The sequence below is a fragment of the Acanthopagrus latus genome, chromosome 19 (genome assembly GCF_904848185.1).
Source record: "Acanthopagrus latus isolate v.2019 chromosome 19, fAcaLat1.1, whole genome shotgun sequence".
In the NCBI taxonomy this organism is placed as follows: domain Eukaryota; kingdom Metazoa; phylum Chordata; class Actinopteri; order Spariformes; family Sparidae; genus Acanthopagrus; species Acanthopagrus latus.
Genome location: NC_051057.1, coordinates 11,780,925 through 11,808,693, shown reverse-complemented (window position 1 = coordinate 11,808,693; position 27,769 = coordinate 11,780,925). Strand labels below are relative to the sequence as shown.

The window sequence follows — 27,769 nt, the reverse complement described above, 5'->3', positions numbered from 1 at the left end:
AGGAAGTGCTTTCCTGTTAAAGTAGATTCTTTGATGCATCTCAGCCCACCAAACCACAACAAAACATCAAGAGACTGCAAGCTGTATGCTTAAATATTCAGTTCTGCTTTCTTATCATTTCAGTGGGCGGGAAGCTGTATGAGAATTCCCACAGTCTCACAGCCAGCGAGACGACAAGCCTCGGTGGGTCCGCTGGCTACAAACGGCCCCAGCCCTCCAGCTCAGGGCCAGGGATCGGAGCCGCAGCAGCAGCAGGAGGAGGAGGAGGAGGGGATGATGGAGTGAAGAAGAAAAAGAAGGGCAACTGGCGAAACAGATTTGGACCTTGCTTTACCACGGACGTGAAGCCTTCAGAGCCAGCTCCTTCCCTGACTCTAGCCGCCTCCTCCGTTGCCAACACCTCCTCCACCGCCTCCCCGTCCTCCTCCTCCTCATCCTCGACACTCTCAGGCCGGCCGGGCTTAGTCTCCAGCAGTGGATTAGGAGTGGGAGTTGGGGGAGGAGGAGGAGGAGAGAGGGGGCTTGGGGTCATGGGTGTCAGCAGTGGGATTCAGAAGTCCCCGTCACTCCTCAGGAATGGGAGTCTGCAAAGCAACAGCGGCTCCGCAACCACTGGGCCAGGTGAGGAGGACACAGCCACGGAACACACACAAAACACAAAAATGTTTTACAGTAGTGAGACACAAAAGAACACACAAAAGAAAAAACTCTCTCACATCTTGGAATTTGGAAATTATCTTCACAGTTTTGCTGTCACTAAAAGCCAGAAATAATTAAAAATTGCTTTGAGCTAAAAAAAAAAAGGCAACAGCCTGGTTTAGTTGAAGATTTTTTAGCAGATTATGTCCAAGTTGTGATCCACCTCCTGATGTGCCATTCACCACCAAATGCTCATCAATGAAACAGAAAATGCTTGCGCCTCAGTGCAGCAGCATATTAACAGTACCAATCACAAATAGCAGGGCTCTGACACACCTTTGTGATTGACTCCTTGTGGGCATGTGTGTGTATGTCAGAGAGCCGGGTCTGTGTGTTATTTGTCCACACACACGTGGAAGTGGTCTGTATGTTTTTCTCTTCTTTTTTCTTTCAATCGTGTTCTGTTGCTTGGCAACTGTCTTTATGCTTTGGAGTTTCCCCTCTGCTGATGGAAATGGCTCCGTCAGTGCAGCCCACACATCCCACATCTCCCCTTCCTCGCAGAACTGCCACCCTTTTGTTTCTCTCTGCTCCCTCTCAGCTGCTCTCTCTTACCTGCTCACCCCTCGAATCCTCCTCTCACCTGTTGATGCTTTATGCAGTCGACGGTGTGTTAACAAGTATAAATGTAAATTAAGAAAATAAGTGCTCTAATTAGGATAATGTCCATCAGTGATTGTAAGAATCACCAGGTCTAACACAATGTCAGTGTCAGCCCACTTGGTGGGAGTAAAATATGTTGATATGTGCGCCAAATTTCTTGTATGTAAATAAATGAATAAATAAATAAATACATAAATACTTACACTTACAATATAAACCTAAACGCTGATCCCTCAAATGTGGTTATGAGAGATATGTTCTTAATTTAGGCAGGATATTTTATATTTTAAACAACTTTATTGTCTAAAATGGTATTATTGCATCGAAATGACAAAGTTATTATGAATGAGCCTGGCGCATATCAGACAACATACACCGTTATCAGTTTATCAGCATATTGATTAGGCTTTGCTAATTTTGAAATAGTTATGCACAGTATATTTTCCTTTTGCGCTACCCTTTCCAAAGTGGTTCCATACATCTTCTTATGTTTGTCTTTAACCCTCTTTGACTATTACTATGAATATTAATACTTATAGCCCAGGGTCACACTGATTGGAACATCAATAGAGTACAATAGATCCATCTTGTTGTTACTCATACAGTAGCAGTATAGTTCTTAGAATATAAAAATTGTGCATTTGATAAGTATGAATGTAACAATCCACAGATTCTCAATTCATCAAATGCTCGATGGGCATTCAGGCGCAGAGAGAAATTATGTTATAGTCCATCTTATGAATTTATTTTTGTAATTCATTGTCACAGTTCAGTGAGGTTAATTGTGAATTGACTGAAATAACAATTTTATATGACTGAGGGAAATATCCTATTAAAGTAATGTGACATTCATCAGTTGTATCATATTTTTTGCGTCACTGCAGGTTTATTTTTAATTGTTATACATATTGTGTCTATCATACATGTTGATACGCCGTCATGCCTTCAACAGTGTGTTTAGTGGCTGTTTTATATTTACATAGCTTTGAGCATTAGCTGGTGAGTCAAACCTGAGGACTGGTGCCGTTTGCCTTCAGAATAAAATTTATTTCTGCAGTGTTGGTCATGGATCATTTTGTTTGTGATTTTTTGATGTTTGTGCTTTTCCCTACAGCAGTGGTAGCATTTCTGATCGCAGCTGGTGAAAGCAGATAGGGGAAACAAACCAGTGGTTTATGGCTGTGTGCATTATATGACTCCATGTGTGTGTCTGAGGATCATGTGTTCGTCTTCCTACTGTAAATATTTAGCTGAGGGTTAATGCAGGGCAGTAATGGGGAGGACGGCCCCCCCCCATCCTGTCTGCTGACTCCCCCGTGCTGATGGATAGATAGTTAGCCTGATAGATATGTGTGGGGAGAGGCAGGGGGTTAGATTTTGGCTAGGTTAATGTTTGATGGCAGGGGGGTCACCGATGGGACGGGCGAGCTGGTAGAGCGCGGTGGGGGAGGTTTGGTGGACATGAATTTATTCAGGCTGGTGGGTGTGTATAAAAGAATAAAAAAAAAAAAAAAAGAGGCAGGATATCTTAAGATGCTGATTGCTGTTGATTCATGTATTGATTCATTATTGCTTATTTACATGACGTTATGGTCATGTTTTTTGAAGATTTCTGTGGCTTTAGTTTTTGTTTCCCAGTGAAGACTTGATTATCATCAGCTTGGTCTCATTGCAGGACACATAAAGAGAAGTTGTGAAAAGCAGGGAAATTTTTAGTGAACGGACTTCATTTAGATACAAAAATAAGCTTGTTGGAAATGTTGAAACCTGCGTTTGAAATTTCTTCATCACTTCTTTACTATTTAAAGTTTGTGTGTGTTTGTGCCAGTTTATTTTTGAGCTTAAAATTGTGATGTTTTTGCTGTTCATTTTTAATTTGTGCATTTAACAAGTGTGGCGGGTGAAGATTGAAATATTTTTGGAGAACAGGGCATTCATCCAGAGCAAAGCTTGCTGAACACACTGTAGAAAAACCACACACACACACACACACACACACACACACACACACACACACACACACACACACACACACACACACACTCTGGATGCAGAAACTCTCTAACAAACAACACATCTGAAAATTGGAGATGAACATTTTCAAAGTGACAGCTCTTTCATGTCCTTTAGAAGAAAAAAAAGTGTGTTCCTAATCAGTAAACTGTGCCAAAAACATAAAAGGTAAAATAATAATAATATTTTCGGTTGGATTTACACTAGTTCTGTCACCCCTCAATTTGAAGCCTAAATGTGTTTTGTATCCCTTTACCATCTAACTGTGCATAATTGCAGACACTTGGGAACAAATTTCATTGTCTGCAAGCTGTCGTTGACTCTGCAACTGATGTGGCGTCATCAAGCTACATACATTTTGTGATACGTGCGCATAGACAAGGATACGCATACAACCATGAACGAGCACACACACACACACACACACACACACACACACACACACTCGCACAGTTACATTGCCTGCCCTCGATGTGGCTCTGCTCCCTCTAAACGCTGTCGTCATGTTTGAATGCATTTCTGTTTGTCTTTGCTGGTAGAAACTTCTCAGAACGTCTTTCCGTTGCCTTGATGGTGTTCAGTGTTTCCACATTCCTATTTAAATCCATGATTAACTGACTGTCTGTGCAGCTTAAAAAGTGAAAAGCAAGTTGTAGGGCCCCGGCATCAGCCTGCAACTTTGATGTAAATTTCCTCTTAAAACAGAATTTGGAGCAAGTTCTAAGTGAAAACTCTGATTCAGCTGTTAAATAACAGAGTATGATGCCGTCCGCTTGGTTTTTAGATCGGACTTAACCCTCCCCAAACAGACAACATAGATTTCCAATGGAGATAATACCAGCTTGAACTAATCAAGGTGGATATTTTTGAAGCTTACAGACGTACTGAGCAGGAAGGGAAAAAAGGAACAGGAAGGTTGGCCGATTGGAGGCAGTTGTGCTTCAGGGGCTTAACGTTATTGATCACACAGATACAGTATAAATTTTACAAGCTGAGGCTTGTGTGTTAGAGGAAATGTGATTGGTCTTTTGTTGTCCTATGGGATGTTTTAATTCCTGTCAAAAGCAGTAATCAAATAACAATCTTTTTATAGAGAAAAGGTTTGTTTGAATAAAAGTCTTAAGAATAGCCTTGTTTTTATGAGCATATGCAATTTAGCGCATTTAGAGTGTTTTTTTTTTTTTATAGATTGCTTTTCAACTGAGCACGGTATCCTGCTTTTCACTCAAACCTGATGTTCACCTCATCTAGAGCAAGAAGTTTTTTTTTGTTTTTTTTTTACCAAAAAATTATAATATTTAAAACAAATGAGTGATAGAAATATAATGCAATTAATCCTTATATTTAAAAAGTTTTAACCGATTTACACTTTAGTTTATGGATGTTATTGTTTTAAATTCAGCTGTCATTTCCTGCCTGATCAGATTTTACAGTGTAGTTTGGTTGACTTATTTTGAAATATCAACAAATTATAAATTATTTTTGAAATTATTCTTATGAAAATACATCACACATATGCTGTGATTCATAAATAACAGTCAGTTTAGCAAGGTATTAAGTGACCTGTGCATTGTAACACCATCAAGTCAATAAGATTTCAGATGAACCTGTATTTTTCCCAGTCGCTGCCTCTGTTTTTGCAGCTTCTCATTGTGTCTCCCCTCCTTTCATCGATGGCGTGAGCTAAACTCTGATAAACTGTTGGTTTGGCCTCTAATCCAACTGCTAAAAAATCTTGCAGGAGCTCATGCCCCCTGAGTCACGGCAGCCCTGCTTTGGGTATCAATTTTTCTGGTGCATATTACAAAGCGTTATAAATAGTATGTAGGCCCATGTAGTGTTGGGATCTCTCTTGCTCCCCTCTCTCTCCCTCCACCCCTCCCCTCCTGGCACAAAGATCTCTTGTTCCCCCAGTGAATGTGTGCTGCCCTGAGCCATTCAGGCTTTTGTGGGGCTGAGGGGCCCTCCACCACCACCCCCACCTCCTCTGCTGGGGTCAAAGGGGGGCAGGGGCAGGGCTTATCCCTGGTTAGTGGGCGAGCGCAGGGGTGTGTGAGGGGAGGGAAGGAGGGGAGATGGAGAGCAAAGAGATAAGAGAATGAAGCATGCGTATGGGAGTGTGAAAATGAAGCAATATGTTTGCGTAGGTGATTTACAACCAGAGTATATTTTAAATGTAATGTTCATGATGTTTTTGAATAAGCTGCATAACATCGTCTGTTTTGTCTGAATTAATACAAAGAGCACAAAGACTACACGTGAAAGGCAGAAAACATGCAGATTGATTTTCCTCTTTGTCATCTGTCCCAATTTGTAAAAGCTTTATGCGAATGATTTGTGTCATCAGCTCAGTGTTTCTGAACATTTGAACATGAATTAAGTGTAATGAAGAAAATTATAACCACTAACACACGTTATCTGACTGGACACTCAAACAGGCCAGCTAATTTAATCATGCGTTGCATTTGTTGGTTTTATAAATCATGCATTAAATTGATTAAGTCAACACATCTGCGCCTTGATTAAAACTTAATTTTAGCTGTTCCATTATCTCCGTAAATGATTCATGCTTTAATCTTGAAGCAATATGTCCGTTTCTCCAATTATCAACATTTTTTGTTACTTCATTGTGAATAATCTTTAAAAAAAAAACAGAGAAAATGAAGAAAGTAGGAAAAGAAAATAAGTTGTACAATTTTTAAACGACACGTTTTAATTATTCAATTAAAATGTGTTTAATTGCAATTTTTGTGATAAGAATATTCCTCAAAACTTTATCAGATGCTTCTGACAATTAGCAAAGTAATTCATGTACCGAACACTGGGATCCATGGCAAGAATCCCAACGATTTGAAGAAATGGAATGGTGCCTAGTAGAGCGCATACCTCAGCCAAGTCCCAATAGTCCCCTTTAATTCAATCAAGCCTAATTCAATATCAAAATGTAGGCCTATTTAAATCTGCCTGATCTTGATTTTTTTTTTTTTTGTTGTTGTTGGATTTGCATCAAATAGCACTCCAGCCGCCTTAACGACCCTGGGTTTTTTCATGAAGTGCAATATTCCCTGAGAAATTAACAAAAATACCCCATCTCGCAGTGTCGAAGGAAGTGAACATAATTGCCCGTGTCTGTCTCTTCATCTGGATCTACGCCAAAAGTAAATGGGGGTCTGTTCTTGGCCAAAACCCATCATCCGTCCAAGTTTTTGGGAAATCTGTTTTGTATTTGTTGTTTAATCCTGCTGACAAACCAATGAATCACCCGACAAAAACAATCAATCTGACACAGCTGAAAATATTACCCCCTTAGCTGCTACTCTGACTGCATTTACAGACACAGAATATTCTGGTTTGTACTCCTATTTGCATAGTATATTCCACTAATAGCCTTGATGTCATGGAGCCATGCACACTCTGATTTAAGAGGATAAACTTTTATCCTAACACCTTTTTGAGAAGATAGGCAAACAAATGAAAACTTGTTGATATCTTTAATAAAGTCTCATAGCAGGTGTGTTTACCCTTCTGAACCAGAGATGTGCGCTCCTCTTTTGTGGAGGCTACCTTGCCCCAGACTTACAGACTGCTGGCTATTCATCACGTAGCATGAGATATTCCCAATCACTGTTTACATGTCCAAAGACTGCTGCTACAAGCCAAATGATATCTGCTCTTGTCTTTATCAGAAGATGCCACTTTTGTCCTAATTCAGAATACCCTAATGAAACATGCTGTTTACACAACCTTAATCAAATTCTGAATATACTTATAGTAAAAAAATAATAGTGGAATATTAAAGGGAATAAATGGAGTCTATGTCAATGACTTGTCATAGTAGGAAAAGCTCAGGTGTTATTAATCACAGCAACAATGGCTCCTTAACCCTAACCCTTTATTCAAGTGTCCCAGTAAACCATGACAGTGTGACAGTGAGCCAGTATGCACAATAACAGGACCCTGAACCTTTAACAGATAATTTGAACTCAGCCATGATATATATATTATCTATTTGCATTTATGCTTTTCATATTGTAACAATTATGGTCTCTGTGGCAGTTTTTCCAGATGATTTAAACGTAGTTTTAGCTGAAGATAACACAGTTAAAGTCTTTTGTCTCTGATTTCTCTACAGGTGTTTTCTCTGGCGCAGATGGGTCATCGTGTGGGACAGGAGCCGTCGCCGTGGGCGGGGCCAGCTCCGAGTTGTCCCAGCAACAGCAGCCCACGCCTTCGCTAGCCCCTCCCTCCCCGTTCACCGCCACAGCACCGCTGACCAGCACAGCCTCCACGCATGTGAGTCCACACACGCAACCCCCTTTTGCTCTCACATACATGACAATGCATGCTCATTAAACACACTCAATCTCTTTCTTTTCTTCTACACACCCACACACACACACACACACACACACACACACACACACACACACCCTCCCTCCCTCTTCATTCAGCCTCCCTCCACATCTGTCTATTCACCCACATCTCTTGCATGTTTGAGCTGAAGTGTAGCTGAACTGTGGGAACACAAATAAACCAAAGCACGCTAATTAAACGTCTTCCGCACCAAATCTCTTGGCACTATTATTAATCCAAAGCATGTTAATTATGTGTGAAATGTGTGTTCTGACCTTGTGTGGGTTTTGTTTTCTCAGCTCAGAGATTTTATAGCTGATTTCATACACCTGTAGAGCATCTTTCTGCTTTATTCAGGGCGTAAAAATAAGTCTTGTTAATTTTTTTTTTGAATCCAGCTTACTTCAAAATGTATTGACCTTAGTGAGTATGGTCTGTCTTATATTATAAAACTGCTGTTTGATTATTAATGTAAATATACAGAAATGTGTTTATGTGACCAGAAAGACAACACACACCGCACATGTTTTTCAATGATAAAGACTATAGCCAAAGTTTAAATTATCCATCCTCTGGTACCTGTTTTTGCTTAACACTTTTCAGGAATACTTGCAAAAAAATGTGTGGATGTCAGGCATTGTATTGATTATTTTACTCCCTATTCTTGGTATTGGTCGGACACCATCTCTGAATTTGATTTTCTATTCCAAAATCATGTGGTGCACTTTTTAATGTGGAGAAACATAAAAAATCTCTTTCTCCTTTCTTGGATTTATTAAAATGTGGGGATTTTTTTATACATGTGAAATCATTTTTATACCACTTCCAACATGTTCCCATTTACCCCTCAGATGTTGAGGCAACAGTTTAGCAGGTTTACCCAGATCAAAATGAATTATAGTGATTTACAGGCATAGAAGTACAATTTTTATGCTTTTCCCCAAAGTGCAATTGTTTTTGGAGTGACCCACTGACTTATATACACTTAAATTCAAAACTGAAGGCATTGACTCTGATTCAGTGAGCTCATCCCCCCTCCAGTAATCACTTCCCACCCATCTCCCCCTAAAAATAAAAATAAAAACTCATCTTCACTCACTGACCCCAGTGTCTGTCTGTCCTTTTCAAAACCTCCCTAAAGACCACATTCTGTCGCTGTCCACCCAACTCCCATTTTTCTCCCGTGTCCACTTACCACCTCTCTTTCTCCCTCACACACACACACACACACACACACACACACACACACACACACACTTTCTCTCACCCTCGACCTTCCTTCTCTCTGTCCCCATCCATTTCTCTTTTTCTCCCTCCGTTGTCCTGTGATGTAATGACATCTGACAAGCACCACAGTAGGGATGGAGGGATAGATGGGAGGGAGGGATCAGGCCTGTGTGTGTGTGTGTGTGTGTGTGTGTGTGTGAGGTTGTATGTGGGGGGGTTTACTGGCCTGGCCTTCATCTTGCCCCCTCCTCTCTGTTCAGCACATATTATAGAGGACGGGAGGCCCAGGGAAGCGCAGGATATCACGCCTGTTTGCAGCATGTATAGATGTGTGTGTGTGTGTGTGTGTGTGTGTGTGTGTGTGTGTGTGTGTGTGAGTGTGAGCAAAATAGACAGAAAGAGAGCATCGGAAAGCCAGAGTGAGGAAGACTTTGATTGAGAAATAAATGCTTTTTTCCCCTTAATTTCCTTCAGTCACTCCAGATTGTTAAGATAACAAATAAAAAATCTGCGTTGGTTTGTAACGTGTGATGCATTGCTCAGGGCATCTGGGAGACACACACACACTCCGAATGGAAGCTGCAGAAATTACGCAACTATAGAAGGACGCCAACAACAGGCTTCCCTCAGTGTGTGTTTGAGTGTGTGTGTGTGTGTATGTGTGTGTGTGTGTGTGTGTGTGTGTGTGAGTGAGTGACAGAGACCATTTGCTATTTTCAGTCCGCTAGCAGACTCCCGGCCTACTGTTATTGGCTATCAGCCCAGGACAGAGAAAGGGAGTGCGAGAGAGACTTTGAATGAAAAATGAATGAAAATGAAAAATGAATGTTGATGGGAAAGGGGGCAGGATTATGGCACTGAGTAGGAGGAGGAGGAGGAAGGGGGCGGGGGAGGTCTAGGAAGAAATCTGAAGTCATTTCAGTGAGGGGAAAAATTAGACAGAGGGTACAGGTTCTTTCTGCAAATTTATCATTTAGCAGTGGTGGGAATTTCCATTTTTTTCCCCCAGATTTAGTTATTTTAGACAAATCACCATGAAATTGTAACAGGAGATTTTGACTTCCTGGGGTTTACTTCAGGGTGCACCCTAAATTTCAGGAGATAGGAAAGAAAGGTGGGCAAAGCATGTGCACACTGAAGCTTTGTTTATTTTTCTTTTTTAAAATTTGTTTTCAGGTTCAAGTAATTGAAGTCTTCTAGCCTTCTATGTTTTACTGCCAATCACAGCGTTCTTAACACTGAAATGTACTTAAACCCATCAGAAATGTATGAAAGTTTTCAACAAGTTAGAACTTTTTCTGCGGTAATTTTTATAATAAATATCTTGTTGTGCTTTTCAGCTTGACCTGAAACTTCAAAAGAAATTGTGGTCGAGCATCTTCCTTTGACTTTAATACGTTTCTGCATGCTCACATGCTTTGGACATATCTTTTCCAGGCAGCCATTTTGTCCTTTTAGATAGACCTGATTTCCCTCCTGATAACCCCACCCCACCCGTCACTCCTCGTTCCTTATTTGGGAAATGCCTTAATTGGATTAAACTCTATGCATCAGAAACACTTTGTCAGCATGTCAGCGCACTGTCGTGGTGTCGAGGCTCTCTGAGCCCTGTGTGTTTGTTGTGTGTGTGTGTGTGACAGAATTATGAGCTGTGAATCCATTACATACCTACCGCAATGAAATAACACATAGATGTTTCTGTGACATGGCAGAAATTCTCAAACCAGAACGATCAGATTGGCTCTCAGCTTTGGGGTCATTAGATGTGTAATTACATGTCAAATAAAATAATACAAGAAATGTGAACTGTTGCAGCTGATTTGTTAAATCCACACCAGAGAAGCGTCTGTGATTATGAAACAGCTCAGCAACTAAAATTCCCTCTAATACATTGATGATGTTGCTTTAACATTGTACTTTTTTTCCCCCCAAAAACATATTGTGCTTAAATAATAGACCTAGAATCAAAATTACTGGTTTCATACTCTGAAGTGTAATTAAATAAATAAAAACAAATTGCCCTGTTTGTGCCCATGTCAATCCACTTATTTTGTCACCGGGCTCTGGAAAATTGCAATCAGCATTTTTCATCATTGTGTAATATTTTATACAATTAGCTCTAAATGTATGAATAAAGGAAATAATTATCAGGTAAATATACAATGAATATAAATCATTGAAATAATTATTAATGAAAATCAGCGTTTCTTGTTGCCCTGAACAATCTTTTTGATGCTCTTTGGTGCTCATTGTTCCCACGATTTAAAATCGTCCTGATAGGAAAGCTGACACATAACACATAACTGCATTGTTGAGGCACTTCTTTCTCCCTCCTTGTTTCCTCTCACATTCTGTAATATCAGCTAATTAATTGTGAACGAAGATTTCCATCACTGTTAAACGTTTTGTGGCTTATTCTTCTCTGTCTGCAGGTGAGCGGTCTGCCAGGGTCCGTCTTCAACCTCGCTCCCTCCCACATGTTCGGTAACAGGCTGAACCCCAACTCGGCCATGGCAGCCCTCATCGCCCAGTCCGAGGCCTCACCAGCAGGTATGGCAGCATACCTATTGTGACAGAAGTGTGTGTGTGTGTGTGTGTGTGTGTGTGTGTGTGTGTGTGTTCGAAAGAAAGAGAGGGAGATAATGGATAGGTCACGCCCCCTCAGTCCCACAAAGAGGTCAAGGGTCAGCACTCGTGATATTTTCAAGCTCCTCCTTCACAGCTCCAGTTACATACCACGATTGCCCCCTCCCCTTCTCTCTCTCTCTCACACACACACGTACACACACACACACACACACACTCACACACTCAAACAAATACAACACATTAGTTCACACACACATCATTTACATGTAAAACATGGAGCTCCTCTAAGCTGTTGTCCATATAAAAGAACAAGCTGGGTTGTGTGATGGAGGAGCAGAGTAGCTGCCTTCAGGGAGCTCCCGCAGCAAGGAAGAGGTGGTTTGTCGTCCGCCCAGCGCAGAAGAGCTGATGAAGGAGTAAGATGCGGCTTCAGTAATCAGAGCAGACACTTCCTGATAAAAGACATATGGTTGAGCAGAGAGGAGAGAAGCAAGAGAAAAGAAAGGAGAGGAGGAGAGAGTTAAGAGTGAGGAGGAGGTGGAGGAGGAAGGTAGGTAGTTCCTGCTGCCGGTCAGCAGTCATCAGAGCCAGATCCACCCTGACCTGTAGGTCAGCTCACTAATCAGGCTGAATGACGGGGGGCCACAGGGCTGCGTGCGTGCGTGTGTGTGTGTGTGCGCGCGAGACCAGGCAGGTTCTGTGTGTCACACAAGCAAGCTTTGTTTGGTGGTTTGAGAAACAAATTGTCACACCATAGTGGCATCTTTTTTCTTTTCTACCTTATCAAAAAAAAATTACATTAAGTCAGTAAATTACTTATTGTATTTATTAAAGTAGAATTCCAATAGCATTCCAATCAATTATTTAATAGCTTTTATATTTATTAGCACAAATGTCACGCATTTATTGATTCCAGGTTGTGGGATCAGAGGAATATCTGCTTTTTAAATAATTGTATGATAATTTATCAAAACCGTCATCAGTGCAGGGCTGCAAATAACAATGATTATGTCAATTAATCCACAGAATATTTTCTCAGTTAATTGATTAATTGTTCTATATAGGGAAAATGTCAATCAGCACAAGAAGACGCCCTCAAATGTCAAAAGATATTGAGTTCATTTTGATTGTTTATTTATTTGAATTCTTAAATTTCTTTAAAAAATGTCAAACTAGTTAATCAGTTGTCAGAACAATTGCCAGTTTATTTAATAGTTGACAAGTTATCATTGGCACTCGATTATTTTTTCAGATCAGCCGATCAAGCAACTCACGGTCCAAAGGGAAAATAGTTTTAGTTCACTGTCTTTATATAAATTGGTTAAGAATCTGAAATCTGTGAATTTGGGGGGCATTTTTGCCTAGAAATAGACTGAAATGATAAATTATCAAAATAGTTGCTGTTTTTTTTTCTAATTGATCAGTCAACTAATCAATCATTAAGTCTCCCGTCAGTAATTAAAATGACTGTCATGAATCCATTGTGATACGCCCTGACCGACACAGTCATGTACAGCTGCACAGGCACAGCACTGTGTTTGTGAACTCGTACGGGTCGTGTGAGCACAAACATGCAAGGTGTGCATGTGTTTGTATGCATGTAGGCTGTTTACTTTGGCAGCCGCGTCTCTTTGCTTTTGAGTGTCTAGAGGGAGGTGCCAGGACGGAAAGGGTTACAAGAGAAACAGGGACTTGAAAAAGAAGGCGAGCGACGGACTGGAGTGGTGACCTCGTGGGGGTAAAAGCTGGGATTGACTGTCTTAAGTAGAGGGGAGTTTGTGTGAGTGTGTAAATGCAAAAGTGTGCGTTTGCATGTGTGTGCATGTGTGATTCATTACTCTTACTGAGGAAAATGAAAAGAAGCGTCTGGCCAGGGGCCCAGAGGGAGGAGGTAGAGACTCTCACAGAAGGTCGAGGGAGAGAGAGATGCACATGCAGTTTGAATGAAGGCTCGTGTGAAAGAGATTGAGAGGAAGAAAGACAAAGATTTGGACGTTGCAGATCCAGAAGTATTACAGTGTGTCTGCAGTACAGCAGATACATTCAAAAGCTTTTCTTGTTGTTTTGCCACCAAGTCTGCTTTTTCTCACCCCAAACTGAGCTGTCCAGTGTGGATACATCTCAGAACAACTGCATTGTGTTTCGGTGTGAAGGTGAAAATCGTGTGTGTGTGTGTGTGTGTGTGTGTGTGTGTGTGTGTGTGTGTGTGTGTGTGTGTGTGTGTGTGTGTGTGTGTGTGTGTGTGTGTGTGTAGAAGAATGGAAAAAAAATAAATAAATAAATCTTAATAATTATTAAAAATTATCCAATCGTGAATTTAATTTTACAAAAACATACGAGTTCAGGAAAATTCAGAAATAACGATGTTTTACTATGATTACTTCAGCCACCGATTTCTCAGCTTTTTTAAAAAAAAAAAAAAGAAAAGAAAAAAAAAACCTATTCAGAGAAAACTGCAGAAATGTGCTTCTCCCTTTGCTCTCTGCTTTTAAGACTCGGTTGTTTCAGGAAATCAGAACACTAGCCCTCATATTTATGCTTTGAGATTCCCAAACGTTCTGAAAATAGCCATAGAAATAATATGTAGACCTTGGAAAATCTGTAGACTCAAGGAAGTTTTAAACTGTTCAACAGGGAATCAATTCAACTGTTTAAGATGATTGGACTTAATTGGACTTTATGGGTTCTTGGACTGTTGCTTTTTGGTTGCCATCCAGAAAAAATTCAGTATGATATCCTACATGGTGCCATATGTTTAGGGACAGTCAGACCCGAGCAGAAACTCCAGTACAATGTTTTCCCTAGATTTGTGGAAGACTTGGATGCAGGAATTTGGTGAGCAGTTTGGAAGGATTTCACATTCATTTTGAGAAAAAAAAAATGGAAAAGTCTGAATGATCAAACTTGTTAAAGACATCCAGTGGGGACTAACTACAGCCATTAACTGTGGAAAAAGCCATGTAGTTAGTTTCAAAGCTCTCCACTTGATTTTCCATTCATTTGGCCTAATACAGCTCATTTGCTGTAGTCAGTGCTTATAATTGTAGGGAAAAAATATCCTGCAATAAAAGCAATCCCAATACACACGTATGTCAAACAACAAATTGATACTGGGATTTGGGAGTGGGGGAGTTGTGTCAAAACCTGTCACAGATATAGAGCATATGATAATCCTTCCTGTCAACAATGTTTTACAGCAGGAGTCATTGTCATTTTGTTTACTGGGGTGAACGAGGCGTGCATAAATAAATAAATAAATAATTTTTTTGACAGATATTGCAATAGAGCTGTAAGTCATGATTTTAGTGGGCATGTACCCGTACGACTCAAGAATAGGATTTGTTGTGACACTTTTTACCTTGCCAAACATATTGCAGCTCCAGCGCTTTGGAGGTTGCACTTGGCCGTGTTGTGATTTTAATAATAATTGTACTAATTGCTCTCCCGCGTTTCTCCCTTTTGTGTCGTTTGACAGCAAAAACAGGAATAAAATGTAAATGAGAACCTTTTTAATTGTGAGTATGAAAATCAGTTTAGGTGTGGTGGATGGCACAGAACCAGTTTGACCAATATACACTCAGTACGAACGCACAATAACCAGACTGCCAGTGTCACTCCTCACCTGATCTTGGCTGTGATGCACAGTTTTGTTGTTTTACTCGTCAAATAAAACAAACAAGACTTTCGGCTCTGTTCCTGCTTGCAGACAAGAGATCTTTCCAAAAATGAACTGAAAATGCAGCTGCGGAAGCTCATCATATTCACAAAATATTGTTTTCAACTTTAGCCAGCTACGTGTGGACTTGGTCTTAGATGTACAATTGATTTTTGTTTGTGTGTGTGTGTGTAGATCAGGAGGCAGGAGACAGCAGCGTCGGAGCTCAGGGCTTCTCCATAAGAGCTTCTCCCAAGACCACCCCGCGGTGAGTACACACTCGCACAGATGCCCTCCCCATTTACATTCCTCACTGCCCTCCTCCCTCCCCTCCCTCCTTCTCCCATCCCCCCTTCTTTTTGCTTTTCCCTCCGCTGGCCCCTCGTCTCCTCTCTCTTCCTCTCACTCCTCACACACACACATGCACACTCTCCCTCTCGCTCTCACCCCTACAGGCAATTCTCGCTCTCCCAGCGAACGATAACTTGTGTTTTTGAAGGTGGCAACCATCCTTCAACTCCAGTTAGATTTTTTTTTCCTCTTGGTGTAATCACACATGGACGAAGGACAATCCGATGATTTTCCGCATTGCCTACACTTGGGAACATTTGCACGGATCTTTCGTGATGGGAGTATTGACGATAGAAATCTATTTTTGTTTATTTCTACGTCTCTGTGGGAAGGATAATGTCACTTGATGAGGTTGGTCCGAATTTTCATTATTTCGCAGATTTCATTTAAGCGACATAATTTGTCTTGGATGGGCGGAATTTGATTTTGAATATTATAGCAGAGAAAGTGTTGAAAGTAGCTGATTTGACATCATTGTCAATTCATTTAGGATTACTAAATGTACTTAATGTCTGATTATAAATGTAGCTGATACATTTTTTTTAAATCCAAACTTCGACACTGTGGCATCGACACGCATAATCGCAGTGTGTTTACGTTTGCTGTGTGATTTAAAAGTGAAAAACGGATGGCAGTAGCAACTTTTTTCCCCACCTTTTCTCCACATTGAGCACCTCTCCGTCCACTTTACTCTCCTGCTGTCCCTCATTTCCCTTCTTCCACACTCAACAGATTGTCTCAGCACACACACCAAGATTTATCACATCAAGACAGTCCACTTCCCTCTTTCTGTCTCTCTCTTGCACGTCCTCTTTCTTCCTCTCTCTCTGTCTCTCACACACACACACACACACACACACACACACACCACACACACACAGAAAGCCTGGCCCCTTTTCATTAGAGGCCACTGTAACAACAAATTGATGTAGTTTTATAGCCAGCAGTGTCTATGTTTGTCTGACGTTTATGTTAGGTCGTTAATCTCCCCATTGACCTCTCTATCTCTCCTTTTCTATCCATGCTCGGTCTCTCTCTCCCTCTCTCTCTGTCTCTCTCCCTTCATTCAGCTCTCCCATTGGCGGCCTGCAGATCCGCTATGACTCCGCGGGGTCGTTGCTGGGGCCGGGGTTGCTAGGGACAGGGGGAGGCGGCGGGGACACTGTGCCCCCGGTGGCCACCAGCATAGAGCAGCTCCTGGAGAGACAGTGGAACGAGGGGCAGAGCTTCCTGCTGCAGCAGGGAGCGCAGGGAGATGGTGAGGACGCACACATACACACACACACACACACACACACTGAAACACACCTGATGCAGCATGAGAATGTGCTCATACACACATGGCTGGGTATGACGTGAGATTTCTCATGTCTGGTATCAATATTACATCTATTTCGCTACCTTGCTCAGAGGACTCAGATGTTCTAAAGAATTCCTCAGCTGGAAGTTTCTTTGGTTCATTTTTTTTTCTTGTTTTTAGTTACTCATTAGCATTTGTGACAGCCAACGCTGAATGTTGCCTCCATCTTGGTAAAGCTTTGCAGACTTTGGAAACACACAGAAAAGTGGTGGCCACAAGAGACTCTAATTCTTTATGTGACAAAGTTTGATGTGCTGTATTTTATGAATATAACATTGTTACAGAAACAAAACAAATCAGATTTTATTGAAATGTCGGCAAAAATGTAATTTATATACATATGAAATCTCCTCAAAAGCACTTAAGAAATTGTAGAACTTGACAACAAATTAAAATATTTTGATTGACCTCCATATTGTGACAGAGTCACAGGGACAACTCTCTGTACTTTCACAAAATATTAAAGGATACACTATGTAGTTTGGGAAAATCAATCAATCTCAGAATGGTCATATTTACATTAATGAAATGATTCTAATGCCAACTCAGAAATGTATTTATCTGATATATTTTCACAATTGAAAAACAAGCCAGCCTTGGAGAAGAGCAAAGTCCCCAGAGTCCAGTTGAAAGTTAGAAAGGTTCCTGCTTTTATTCTCCTATTCTCAAGTGTAACAGTCTGGTAAGTTCTGAAAATGGCAGCCATTAAAAACCGGGAAAAAACAGCAGTTATATTACACTGTAACAATATCTAAATCTAAGATGATTTGTAGTCTCATATCATGATAATGATATAATATCAAAATATTGTCAAGCCCTGTGAACAAGATTACGAATCTGACAAGACATTCGCTGCCAGCTTTCGGTACTTGTAGCACATTTGGCACATTTCTGTGGTTCAATACCCTTCAACACCCACACTACAGCTAATCATTATTTCCACCTTTTCCCTGTTTGCCTCATTTCTCACTTCCTAGCCATTGATCCATCGCCCCTCTGCCTTCTAGCTGTTGCCATTTGCTCATTCTCTCGCTCCGTCTCCTCAGTCACTTCCTCACTTTATCTGATATTGTTGCATCTGTCGATCTCTGTCAGTTACCTGCCTACCTGAGCATCGCTGCAGGGATCTATAAAGTGAAAATGAAATAGGGAAGGCGGCCCCGTTGTCCGAAAGGTCGTCCTTCATCTGGACAAGTCAGGTTTAAGTTTCTGTGTCGCCGACTCCTCTGTGCTGAGTCTGCACAGGCACCAGGGTCACTGTTCTGTTGCTGATCTTGACCTCTGACCTCTGTGGAGTATATCTGTCCAATCAGTCACTGAGTTGCATGGTTGTGCCTTAAGGAAGGAGTGGCCTGTCAGGAAGTCAGGGCATCGTTAAGTTTAGGTTTGAAAGGTTTGCTTTGACCTTGTGTTGCCACAGAACGATCACTTTTATTTATCTCACACACGACCGGACAGCAGTAAATATTTTTAAGCAGGAAACAGAAAGAGCTTCCGCTCCCCTCAGATCAATCAGTTCTCTCCCTCTCTTTCAGTGGTGGGCATGTTGAAGTCCCTCCACCAGCTGCAGGAGGAGAACAGGAGGCTGGAGGAGCAGATTAAAACTCTGACCATGAAGAAGGAGAGACTGCAGCTTCTCAGCGCTCAGCTATCAGTGCCTTTCACCCCCTCCACGGCCTCCTCTGGTACACAAACCTCAAACTTGACTTAACATTTTACAGTGAAACAAACGGTCCTGGTGAAGTCATTTGCTGTTAAAATTGTTATTAATGCAAGATTGTGCAGATAAATCAGAATAATGATAACATCTATTTGTACTTTTCAGACAAGACGATTGATGATTAGCTGAAAGGAGCAGAAACTAAAGCTAAACTTTTGTTAATTTGTGTTTCAGATGTGAAAGGAGCCCACTTTGGGGGGACTGACTCATCGTTACCTGCGGCAGCTCAGGTAAGAACAAACCCCCAACAAACACATGATGGCCAGCAGCAAATCGCTAATGTAATTACTGAGTTAGCCCCTGATCCCAAGTGATTGAAGAGAAGATGCTTCTCTCTTTCTCTCTCAGGACAGTACGTCATGTGGTGGCCACAGCAGTAGTGGCTCCACCTCGTCCCTCTCCACCCCTCCCTCTGTCTCCCAGAGCCCGCCCCAGCCGCAGCTGAACGGCGTCGCCAACGTGGGAGCGACCCCGGCTGGGCTGGGCGGCGTAGCGGGGCTGATGGGCGCTCTGGGTGCAGGGAGCGCACTTGGGATGGGGGGAATCGTCGGGGCGCTGAACGGGGTGATCCAGACGCCAGCGGGCACCGCAAGCCCTCACACACATACCACAGGAGCATCTACAGGCGTCACGTTGCCCGTCAACAACAGGTGTGTCCAGAAAGCTTTTCCATCCCTGATGTGAGGGAGCATCCAACCTCATCTCTTGGTTTCTTAAGGTGTTTGAATGTGACCTTTATCGCATCCTCTCCTTTTTCTTTCCTCTTGCTTGCGTGTTGGATTGTAGCAGCTCAGCAACTAGTAAGAACAGGTGAGACAGAAGTCTGTTCAGTATCACAGCAACCTGTAGTCTGTCAGGGGAGAGTGTGTGAAGATGTCACAGTACTGCTTGTGTTGTGTGTGTAGTTACGTACATTCATATCCTCTTAAGCTTTATTACTTTCTTGCAAAGTTAAAGTCACCTTAATAAATAAACACAAACAGAAATAAATGCAAATACTTCTGTCATCTGTTGGTTTATACGTCGATATACTTTTTTTGTGTGTTTCTTTTTGCGGTGACCGGTGTAAACCTCTTTTAACTTGTAAAACAGTGTGTTTACTGTGTTGTGCTCTGTCTCGTCAGCGCTGCACGGCTCGGCCTGCTGTCGGAGCAGCAGAGGCTCATCCTGCAGCAGCATCAGCTCCAGCAGCTGCTGTCCTCTCAGCATTCAGCGGTACGGCACACACACACACACACACTGCTAAAACACGCAGTTAAACATACACAGAGGCACTGAGCTACAACTTTCCTGCAAGATTAACTATTCTCAATCCCTCATTTCTTGTCCTCCTTCTTTCCTTGCCTGAAACTTTCACTTCCTCCTAATTTTATCCTCCTCTCCCCCTCCCTTCCTCCCTCCGTCTCTCTCCCCCAGGAGCAGCAGCAGGTGTTGCTCTACCAACTGATGCAGCAGCAGCAGGACCTCCAGCAGCTGCAGTCCCTCTCCTCCTCTGCCCAGATTCCCTCCATCCCGCTCTCCTCCGCTCAGCTGCCCATCAACAACCTGCTGCCCGGCGCCCAGAGCCAGGGCCAAGGCGCCATCGCCGCCAACCCCTTCCTGGCGCTGCAGCACGCACACCCTGACACACACGCCTCGGGGGCACAGAAGCCACGGCTAGCAGAGAAGGCTATGGGCGTCACGGGGCAGGAGAAGACATGACGGCAAATGCTCTTCTTTTGTTTTGTTTTTTTGCTTTGTTTTATAAATAAATATGCAGAGTCTTCGGGAGATCTGACTGTTGGTCAACTTTGTAGTTCATTGATGAGAACATTATGTGTTCCTGGTAGGTTTTTCTTTCCAGTAATCTGTGCTAATACATTAGCACGCTGTAGTTCACCTTTTGCCGGGTTTATTTTTACAACTTTTCAGGTTACTGTCTTCATTTTGTGTTCATTTTTATTATTTATTTCCATCCAGTTTTAGATTTAGTTAATAGCTTTAGTGCTGCTTCAGGTTGTTATTATGTCACTGTTGAGATAATTATTTTGATTTCATATCACTGGTAGCAGCTTAGCTTCGGTAAATATTCACACGGTGTGTCCGTTCTCGTCTCTCAGCGGGTGAGTTGACTAACTGGTCAGCTTTAGCTTTAGTTTCTTCTTCTCTAATCTCATTATTCTGCCTCCTCCTTGCGTTTTCGTCTTTCTCTTGTTATTGTGTCACATTTTTAATTTTTTTTTTTGCTTCCACATTTCTCTCACCACTTCCCCATCCTCCACACTCAGTCTAGTCTCTCTGCTGTCTCACTCTCTCAGGGGCCTCAGCTATCACACAAGTTAGCACAACACACACACACACACACACACACACACACACACACACACACACACACAGTACCACAAGTGTAAAAAGAAAAGAAAAGGAGAGAAGAATCAGAAATACATGAATATAAAAAAAACTACAATTCCCTACCACAGGACTTAACGGTAGCAGATGTATGTTTGACATCTGTCTCGCAGCGGTCCTGAGGGGGAATTGTGAAAATATCCTACATGTTCTTGCCGTTGCCTCTCTTCCCGTGTCTCTCTCACTCCGTTTGCGCAGATCCATTAATGTCAGTAAGCCAAGCCTCGTACAGTCACCGCAGAAGCCTTGCTTTTGACTGTCTCTTCTCTGGGCCAGATTCAGGGGGCTCACTCAGGGAAGTGAAATGAAACAAAAAAAAAGGAAAGAAACAGCCAGTTGAATGTTTAGAGGGATTGCATTAATCCACACGGCACAGACTCACAAAGAGAAATTATGCAGTTGGTGTTAAGCACGTGGAAGTCCTTTCTATTTCATCTTCCTGATTGAGCCCCCCGCTGCAGCTACCTCTCGAGCAGGACCAGCCTATCAGGACCTAAAAGGCCGACAGCAGCGGCCGCCTCAAAACAAACTCACAAACAGTCAGGACTGGCCAGTCAGGGTCCAAACCCCAAGTGCCTGAGGCCAAGGAAGGGAAGGCGGGATTTATTTTTCCTTTTTACCTGTGTCCCTGTCACTTACATCGCTACTGGTAATTAAGCTGCGTTGCCACGGCAACAGATTACAAAAAAAAACAATACTCGTCTAACGTCAGGCTGGACGCGCTGTCTCTTTAATAAAAAAACAGGAAATATTATTCTGCTGCATTCTCTAACATCAAAGCCAACTTTGTATTGTGCTTTTTATTTATTGGGAGTTTGTTTATCAGGCATAAGATGATATATTTTAAAAGCCTGCTGGTGTTGCATTCTAACATCATTTTGTACTACTGTGTAAAGTTTTGTTTGTCTTTTTCCTCATACAGTCGATTCGTGCTGTAAACCCTTTTAATGACTTCTATTCTGTGTTGTGTTTGAAAGCTAAAAGCTACTTGATAGTTGGCTGATTGGGGAGGGGGTTGCGGCTGTATATAGCTGTTTGTAGGGGGGAGGAAATGTGTCCGGAGGGGTGTTCAGTGGCACAGTTTTTACCTCGTTAAGTGTACATAGACCTTTTCTCATTGGCCGTTAGTGTAAATAAGTGATTGTGATTGGCCGTGTTGGTGTGAAGGAAAGCCAATGAAGCCTCAGTTTGTGTGTGTGAATCTTTAGGACCAGAAAGAGAGAAAAAAAAAAAGGTTGACAGTGACTGGACACACAAAGTATTAATTTATTTTTATATGTTCAGGGACATTGTGTTTCTTTTTTAAGTTTTGCACCATTTTTTTTAATTTTCATTTTGATGAGAAGTCATTTTATACTTGGGGAGTTGGGGTGGGGGGGCACCATGTTCTCCCTGTGCACACATTTGTTTGGATCAATTTTGTACAAGTGGAAAATAACAAGGAAGGGTGCGGGAGAAATTTTGACATTGTATTTCAGAACACCAAATTAAAGAAACACTATGGATAAAGTATTTGGTCTTTGTGTTCAGGAGTTTGTCATTTGTACCATTAACTGTCAAGGTGGGAAATATATTTGACAACACAGAGCTATTTAAACTCAAATATTTCTGAATATACTGAATCATATGTGTGTTTTATATATTATATACAATTCTTGGCAGATTTAGCTGTTTTAGTTGAATAAAACAAGTTTTTATTGCTGACAGAGTCTGTTGATTTGATTAGTCGCAAGAGCAGCAGTGGGTTCAATTCAAATGCATGTTTAAAGGTGCACTGTGTAGTTTTGGAAAATAAATTCAGAAACTATTCAGAAAGGTAATATTTACAACATTGATTAGATAATAATCCAAATGTTGAAATATTTATGATTTCAATAACTAATAATATATCACTGTTTGAAGCCTGAAAGGCGGCAGGGTCCGCCACAAAGTAAACAAAGTAAAACAGTATGAACTTGTGTTGTCCTTTAAGGTCATGAAAGCAAACACAATTTGATTATTATTTGATGTAAATATTTTATTTAATTTCAATTTTATAGAATTTAACTGGAATTTCCTCCCAAAAACTACATAGTGCACCTTTAAGTTGTATTGTTTCTAAAGATATAATACATATTATTGAATGATTACATTTTACACATGAAAACTTTAGTTGTATTCATCATCATGCTCATTGATCAATGCAATAAAAAAAGAGCTGAAGTTAGCCAAGGACAGATGTTAAAAGAATAGAATATAAATAACATGCAGCTATGTACTATAGTGCACACACACCCATGAATAACACCACTATAATACATGGTAAACAGCTTCAATCCATGGCAAATAAATGAAATAGAGCCCAAATAAAAAAAACACTTTTACGATTTAAGTTTTTTAAATGTAGTTTTCAGGTACAAATCCTGACACCATGAGGTGACTGCAGATACACTGAGGAGAAACCAGAAAATGTTTCAGTATTATTTAAAATTATTTGACAGAAGGGTGTAATGGCTTACCTGGTTTATATTATATATCATTAATTATACTGAAAATTCTGGAGGAACTGGCAGCAGCGAGGTGTGATTTATTCAGTAACAAGGGGGAGGGAAATGAATAATCATGGAACTGAGAAGTGCCAATAGAAGCTGAACATCTTTAAATTTAAACAATGTGCTTCGAGGCTCCTGTCCTAACAAATATGCACACGCACACACACACACACACACCCTGAAGCTGATGACTTCCAGCTGCCAAGAAACAACCAGATTGTGTGTGTGTTTGTGCGTGAGTGTGTGTGTTACGAGGTGGGGGCACCATTCTGCTACATCTGCTTCTGCCCTGGTAATTAAAAGCTCACTTTCCTCCTGCACCCCTGCTCCCCCAAAAATACCCCCCTTCCTCACCCCCCTCAGGAGTTTTAAGTCGCCCCTCCTTGCACAGCACACACACACACACACACACACACACACACACACACACACAATCTAACCTGCATTCAACAACACAACCCCCCTTTTCTCTTCCCCTTTCTCAAGCACTTGCTCACACAGACCCCTCCCACTACCAAATATCCCTCACTGTGCATATGCACGCGCGCACACACACACACACACACACACACACACACACACACACACACTATCAGCCCTGTCAATCACAGCCAGGCTGTTTAAACAGCATATACCCTCCCTCCCTCCTCCTCCACTACCACCACCACCCAGGACCATCTCTTTTATAAGCCTCCACCATCAGAGCTGCCTCCCCTCCACTCCCTGTAATAGCAGCACCACCCTGCCACACACACACACACACACACACACACACTCGTAGGGCAGAGCTGCTGTGTCCATCATCGATCACGCTCCCCCTAGAAACCCTCCCCAGGGGTAGCAGGGCTTACCAGCTGATGGAGGACCCCTGTGTGCTGCCCGACCAGGTGCCTGATCACAAAGTCAAAAACAACTACTAAGCCCTGGTGTTAGGAGACAGGAGGTTTCTCCCTCACACACACACACGCAGAGCAGATAGCAGGCCAGTGGGAGGGTTAAGCCCTGGATGATTAGACAAATGTTGGGCAGATATCTGCGGCTTCGGATGCCGAGCTGTGCCGCTGTCACAGAGGAATGCGCCACAGCAACATGGATACCTGCCTCCGAATGAGCAGGCTCTCTCTGTGCCTGCCTCCTTTACTCTCTGCTGCAAAGTGAGGCTTCTTAATTGTTTGGCATTTTATTTAGAGGCAACAAAGCTGGAGGACACAAGTGCAATCAAGACAGCTCGAAGCAGAGTGAAACCGAGGAGAGGAAAGCTGGATTTGATTGTGGATTTTATTTGCACAGCCTTGATTGGATCTATGAAAACCAAATGACACAGCTTGAAATGATTTGACAGCCGTATAGTGCACATGTTACTACATTCACAAGTCAGGTAAAACGATGTAAGTTATTATAGGTTGTTATGAGGCTAATATGAGTGTTCTTGTATACTTATGAGTACATGATATATGTCAAGTATTATAGATATATTTAAAGGATTCCTCTCATACCCAAGCTAACTAATAGAATGGGGAAAAAATCAGTGTTTTTTTTAATACTGTATTTTTCTTGAAAGTGTGTGTCATCTTAAATAGATCCCCCAAAAAATACATTACTTAAAATCACACACACACACAAAAGAAATATGGAAAATACCTCCAAATATTAGAAATTAATGCCAGAAAATGCAGGAAAAGGAGAATCTTGGTGAAAAAAAAAAAAAAGTTTTAACAGTTTGAGAGGCCGGATTTAGAAATTATGAATTTTGAGAAAAACTTTTTTCAGGATAGTCTGTGTGAGAGACATCCATTTTGACAAACATTTTACAACAACACTGTCAATAGACATAACAAGACATGACTCCATTGATCAGGACTTAAAGGAGAAGTTCACTCAAAAATGCAAATTCAATCATTATCTCCTCACCACCATGCTGATGGAGGAGTCGGTTGACGTTTCGTAGTCCACAGAACATTTCTGGAGCTTCACAGTACAACAGCATCAGAGCATTCACCTGAGCTACTGAAGCAGATGGGGACTTGTTTGAAACTTAAAAAACAACTGGACATAAAAACATACAAGTGGCTCTGTGCAGCTCGAATATATAAGGTGAAATTCTTTTTTTTAATTTTTTTTAAATGTAATAGATGAATATATTTGCTGATGGTTTGGAGACATGTGCTTTTCACAGGACATTGGTCATCTTTTCCCATCCTGGAGAAACTCAGATGTCACACTACAAATGACAGCGACACTGTAAAACAAGTTAACCAAGTGCCATGAGTAATTCCTACAAGGGTTTTGGCGTATGTTTGGTAATTCAGTTAAATGATTTAATTAGACCTCAGCCTCAAAGAGAGGCAGCAAAGAGCAATAAAGCTGAGAGAGGCTCCGCTGTAATAAACCATTAGCAGGAGGAGGCAGCCGCTGGTGTGTGTACAGTAATGCAGTGTAAATCATCACAAGAGTGGCTGCCATTAGGAGGCTTAATCCTGGCCAGAAACCTGTAGTCAGCTGCTAGGGGCCCTGATCCGGTGCAGAGTGGAACCAGATCCGGCAAAACAGAGGTGTTTAGGAGGAAGAGGAGGAGGAGGAGGAGGAGGAAGGGTACAAGGAGAGTGTAAGGGGAACAGCTGAGGAGATTCTCAGGGTGTTGTGTGTGTGTGTGTGTGTGTGTGTGTGTGTGTGTGTGTGTGTGTGTGTGTGTGTGTGTGTGTGTGTGTGTGCGTGAGTGTGCGTGTGTGTGTGCCCCCCACAGGTCTCTCTCCTGTAGGATAATGGTGGCGGGGAGAAGCAGCAGGATTCAGCCTCATCCCTCTTCACTCTCAGATAGCTCGTATTCTTCTGCTCAGTGACACTCCTCTGTCACCCCCCCGACACACACACACATACACACGCACACACACACACACACACACACACACACACACACACACACACACACACACATATCCTTCCCTCTCGGTCTGTCTCTCCCTCCTCTCCCTAAAGCCTCTGCTGCCACAACACACATGCAGTGTCTTAAGAGTAAACACAAAACAGAACAAATTACGGCCATTACAGCACGAGAAACGCACCTCAACTTATTTCACTTTGAAAGGCACTTCACATCAGTTGTGTTTGTGTAGCCCGAAAATACAAATATGTGTTTCTGAGGGCTTTGCAGTCTGTATCTCTCTGATTCACACTGCACCATATGGGTACCTACAGTTAAAATCAGTAAAAATAAATTAATAAAAAAAATAAACTAGTCACAGTCATTTTCCACACTTAAAACATCCTGAGGCTGAGCTGAGAGACAGATACTTAAACAAATCAAGTAATTACAGCGACAATAAAACTGCAAGCAATTATAGAAAACCTGCACAAATGTAACCCAAGTTCATAAGCTGTGGGGAATACTAAATATTTGGATTTGTAGCTCTATCTATCTATCTATCTATCTATCTATCTATCTATCTATCTATCTATCTATCTATCTATCTATCTATCTATCTATCTATCTATCTATCTATCTATCCTTGTCACATATGTATTTGTGCACATGTACATTCATGACTGCCATTAGGATAAACAGCCTAACTACAATTTTTAAATTCTCCAAATTCACAATTATTGGTTACACAAGGGTAACTCTACTCTTGATGTATTTTGAATTACACTTTGGATTAAATTAAAATTCTTCTTTTTAAAAGTTTACAAATAAATAAAAGCCTAAAAACTTTTAAACAATGTGAAAATGTTATACGAAATTTAGATGACATCAGATCGTGTAAAGTGAATCTGACTCTGTTGGCCACATGTGTGTGTAAACGCCGATCAGTGGCGTCGTGCAGCAGCAGCCTCTTCCCGGGACTCAGCGGCGCCTCGTCTCGTCCTTCTGCCGCGCGGAGTGAATCGCTGCGCGGCCGGCGAGCCGTCCCTCCCCCGCTGCCTGCGGCTCCCACTACCGGCGAGAAGAAAGGAGCTCCGAAAACCGCACGCAAGCGGTTAACAGCAGGGTAACACCGCCGAGTGCATACATTCAGCGGTGAAAGATTGGGGCGGGACACATTTTTCAACGCATGCATTATTTTCTGCAGTCTGCTATTCCCCTCTGTCAGAAGGGGGGAAATGCAGCTCTGCCGCGGTTTGTGCAGCAGGAAGAGTTCACGGCTCTGCGGGTCACATCACCGGGCACACTTCACCTCAGCCTCCTCCACACCGACCACATTATTAACATTTAAATTTCCGTCAAATGTAGGAAGAACTAACAAAATAATTAGCGCACATTATATAATTGTTACAAATGTTTT

At 41.8% G+C, this 27,769-nt stretch overlaps 1 protein-coding gene across 4 annotated transcripts in view; it reads left to right on the top strand.

The window, feature by feature from the left end:
• The window catches only part of mllt10 (MLLT10 histone lysine methyltransferase DOT1L cofactor), a 47,140-nt gene extending 24,670 nt beyond the window's left edge, over positions 1-22,470 (top strand). For 2 of the 4 annotated variants that reach the window (XM_037078925.1, XM_037078922.1), the window contains 11 exons: positions 124-621; positions 7,448-7,608; positions 11,328-11,445; positions 15,335-15,407; positions 16,561-16,748; positions 18,386-18,535; positions 18,745-18,800; positions 18,919-19,220; positions 19,357-19,380; positions 19,695-19,785; positions 19,987-22,470. In XM_037078925.1, coding sequence (XP_036934820.1) covers positions 124-621; positions 7,448-7,608; positions 11,328-11,445; positions 15,335-15,407; positions 16,561-16,748; positions 18,386-18,535; positions 18,745-18,800; positions 18,919-19,220; positions 19,357-19,380; positions 19,695-19,785; positions 19,987-20,271 — 1,946 coding nt within the window. In that variant the 3' untranslated portion in view covers positions 20,272-22,470. The remainder of the gene's footprint in view (positions 1-123; positions 622-7,447; positions 7,609-11,327; positions 11,446-15,334; positions 15,408-16,560; positions 16,749-18,385; positions 18,536-18,744; positions 18,801-18,918; positions 19,221-19,356; positions 19,381-19,694; positions 19,786-19,986) is intronic. The other 2 variants (XM_037078923.1, XM_037078924.1) reach the window with 2 other exon arrangements.
• Positions 22,471-27,769: the final 5,299 nt, after the last annotated feature.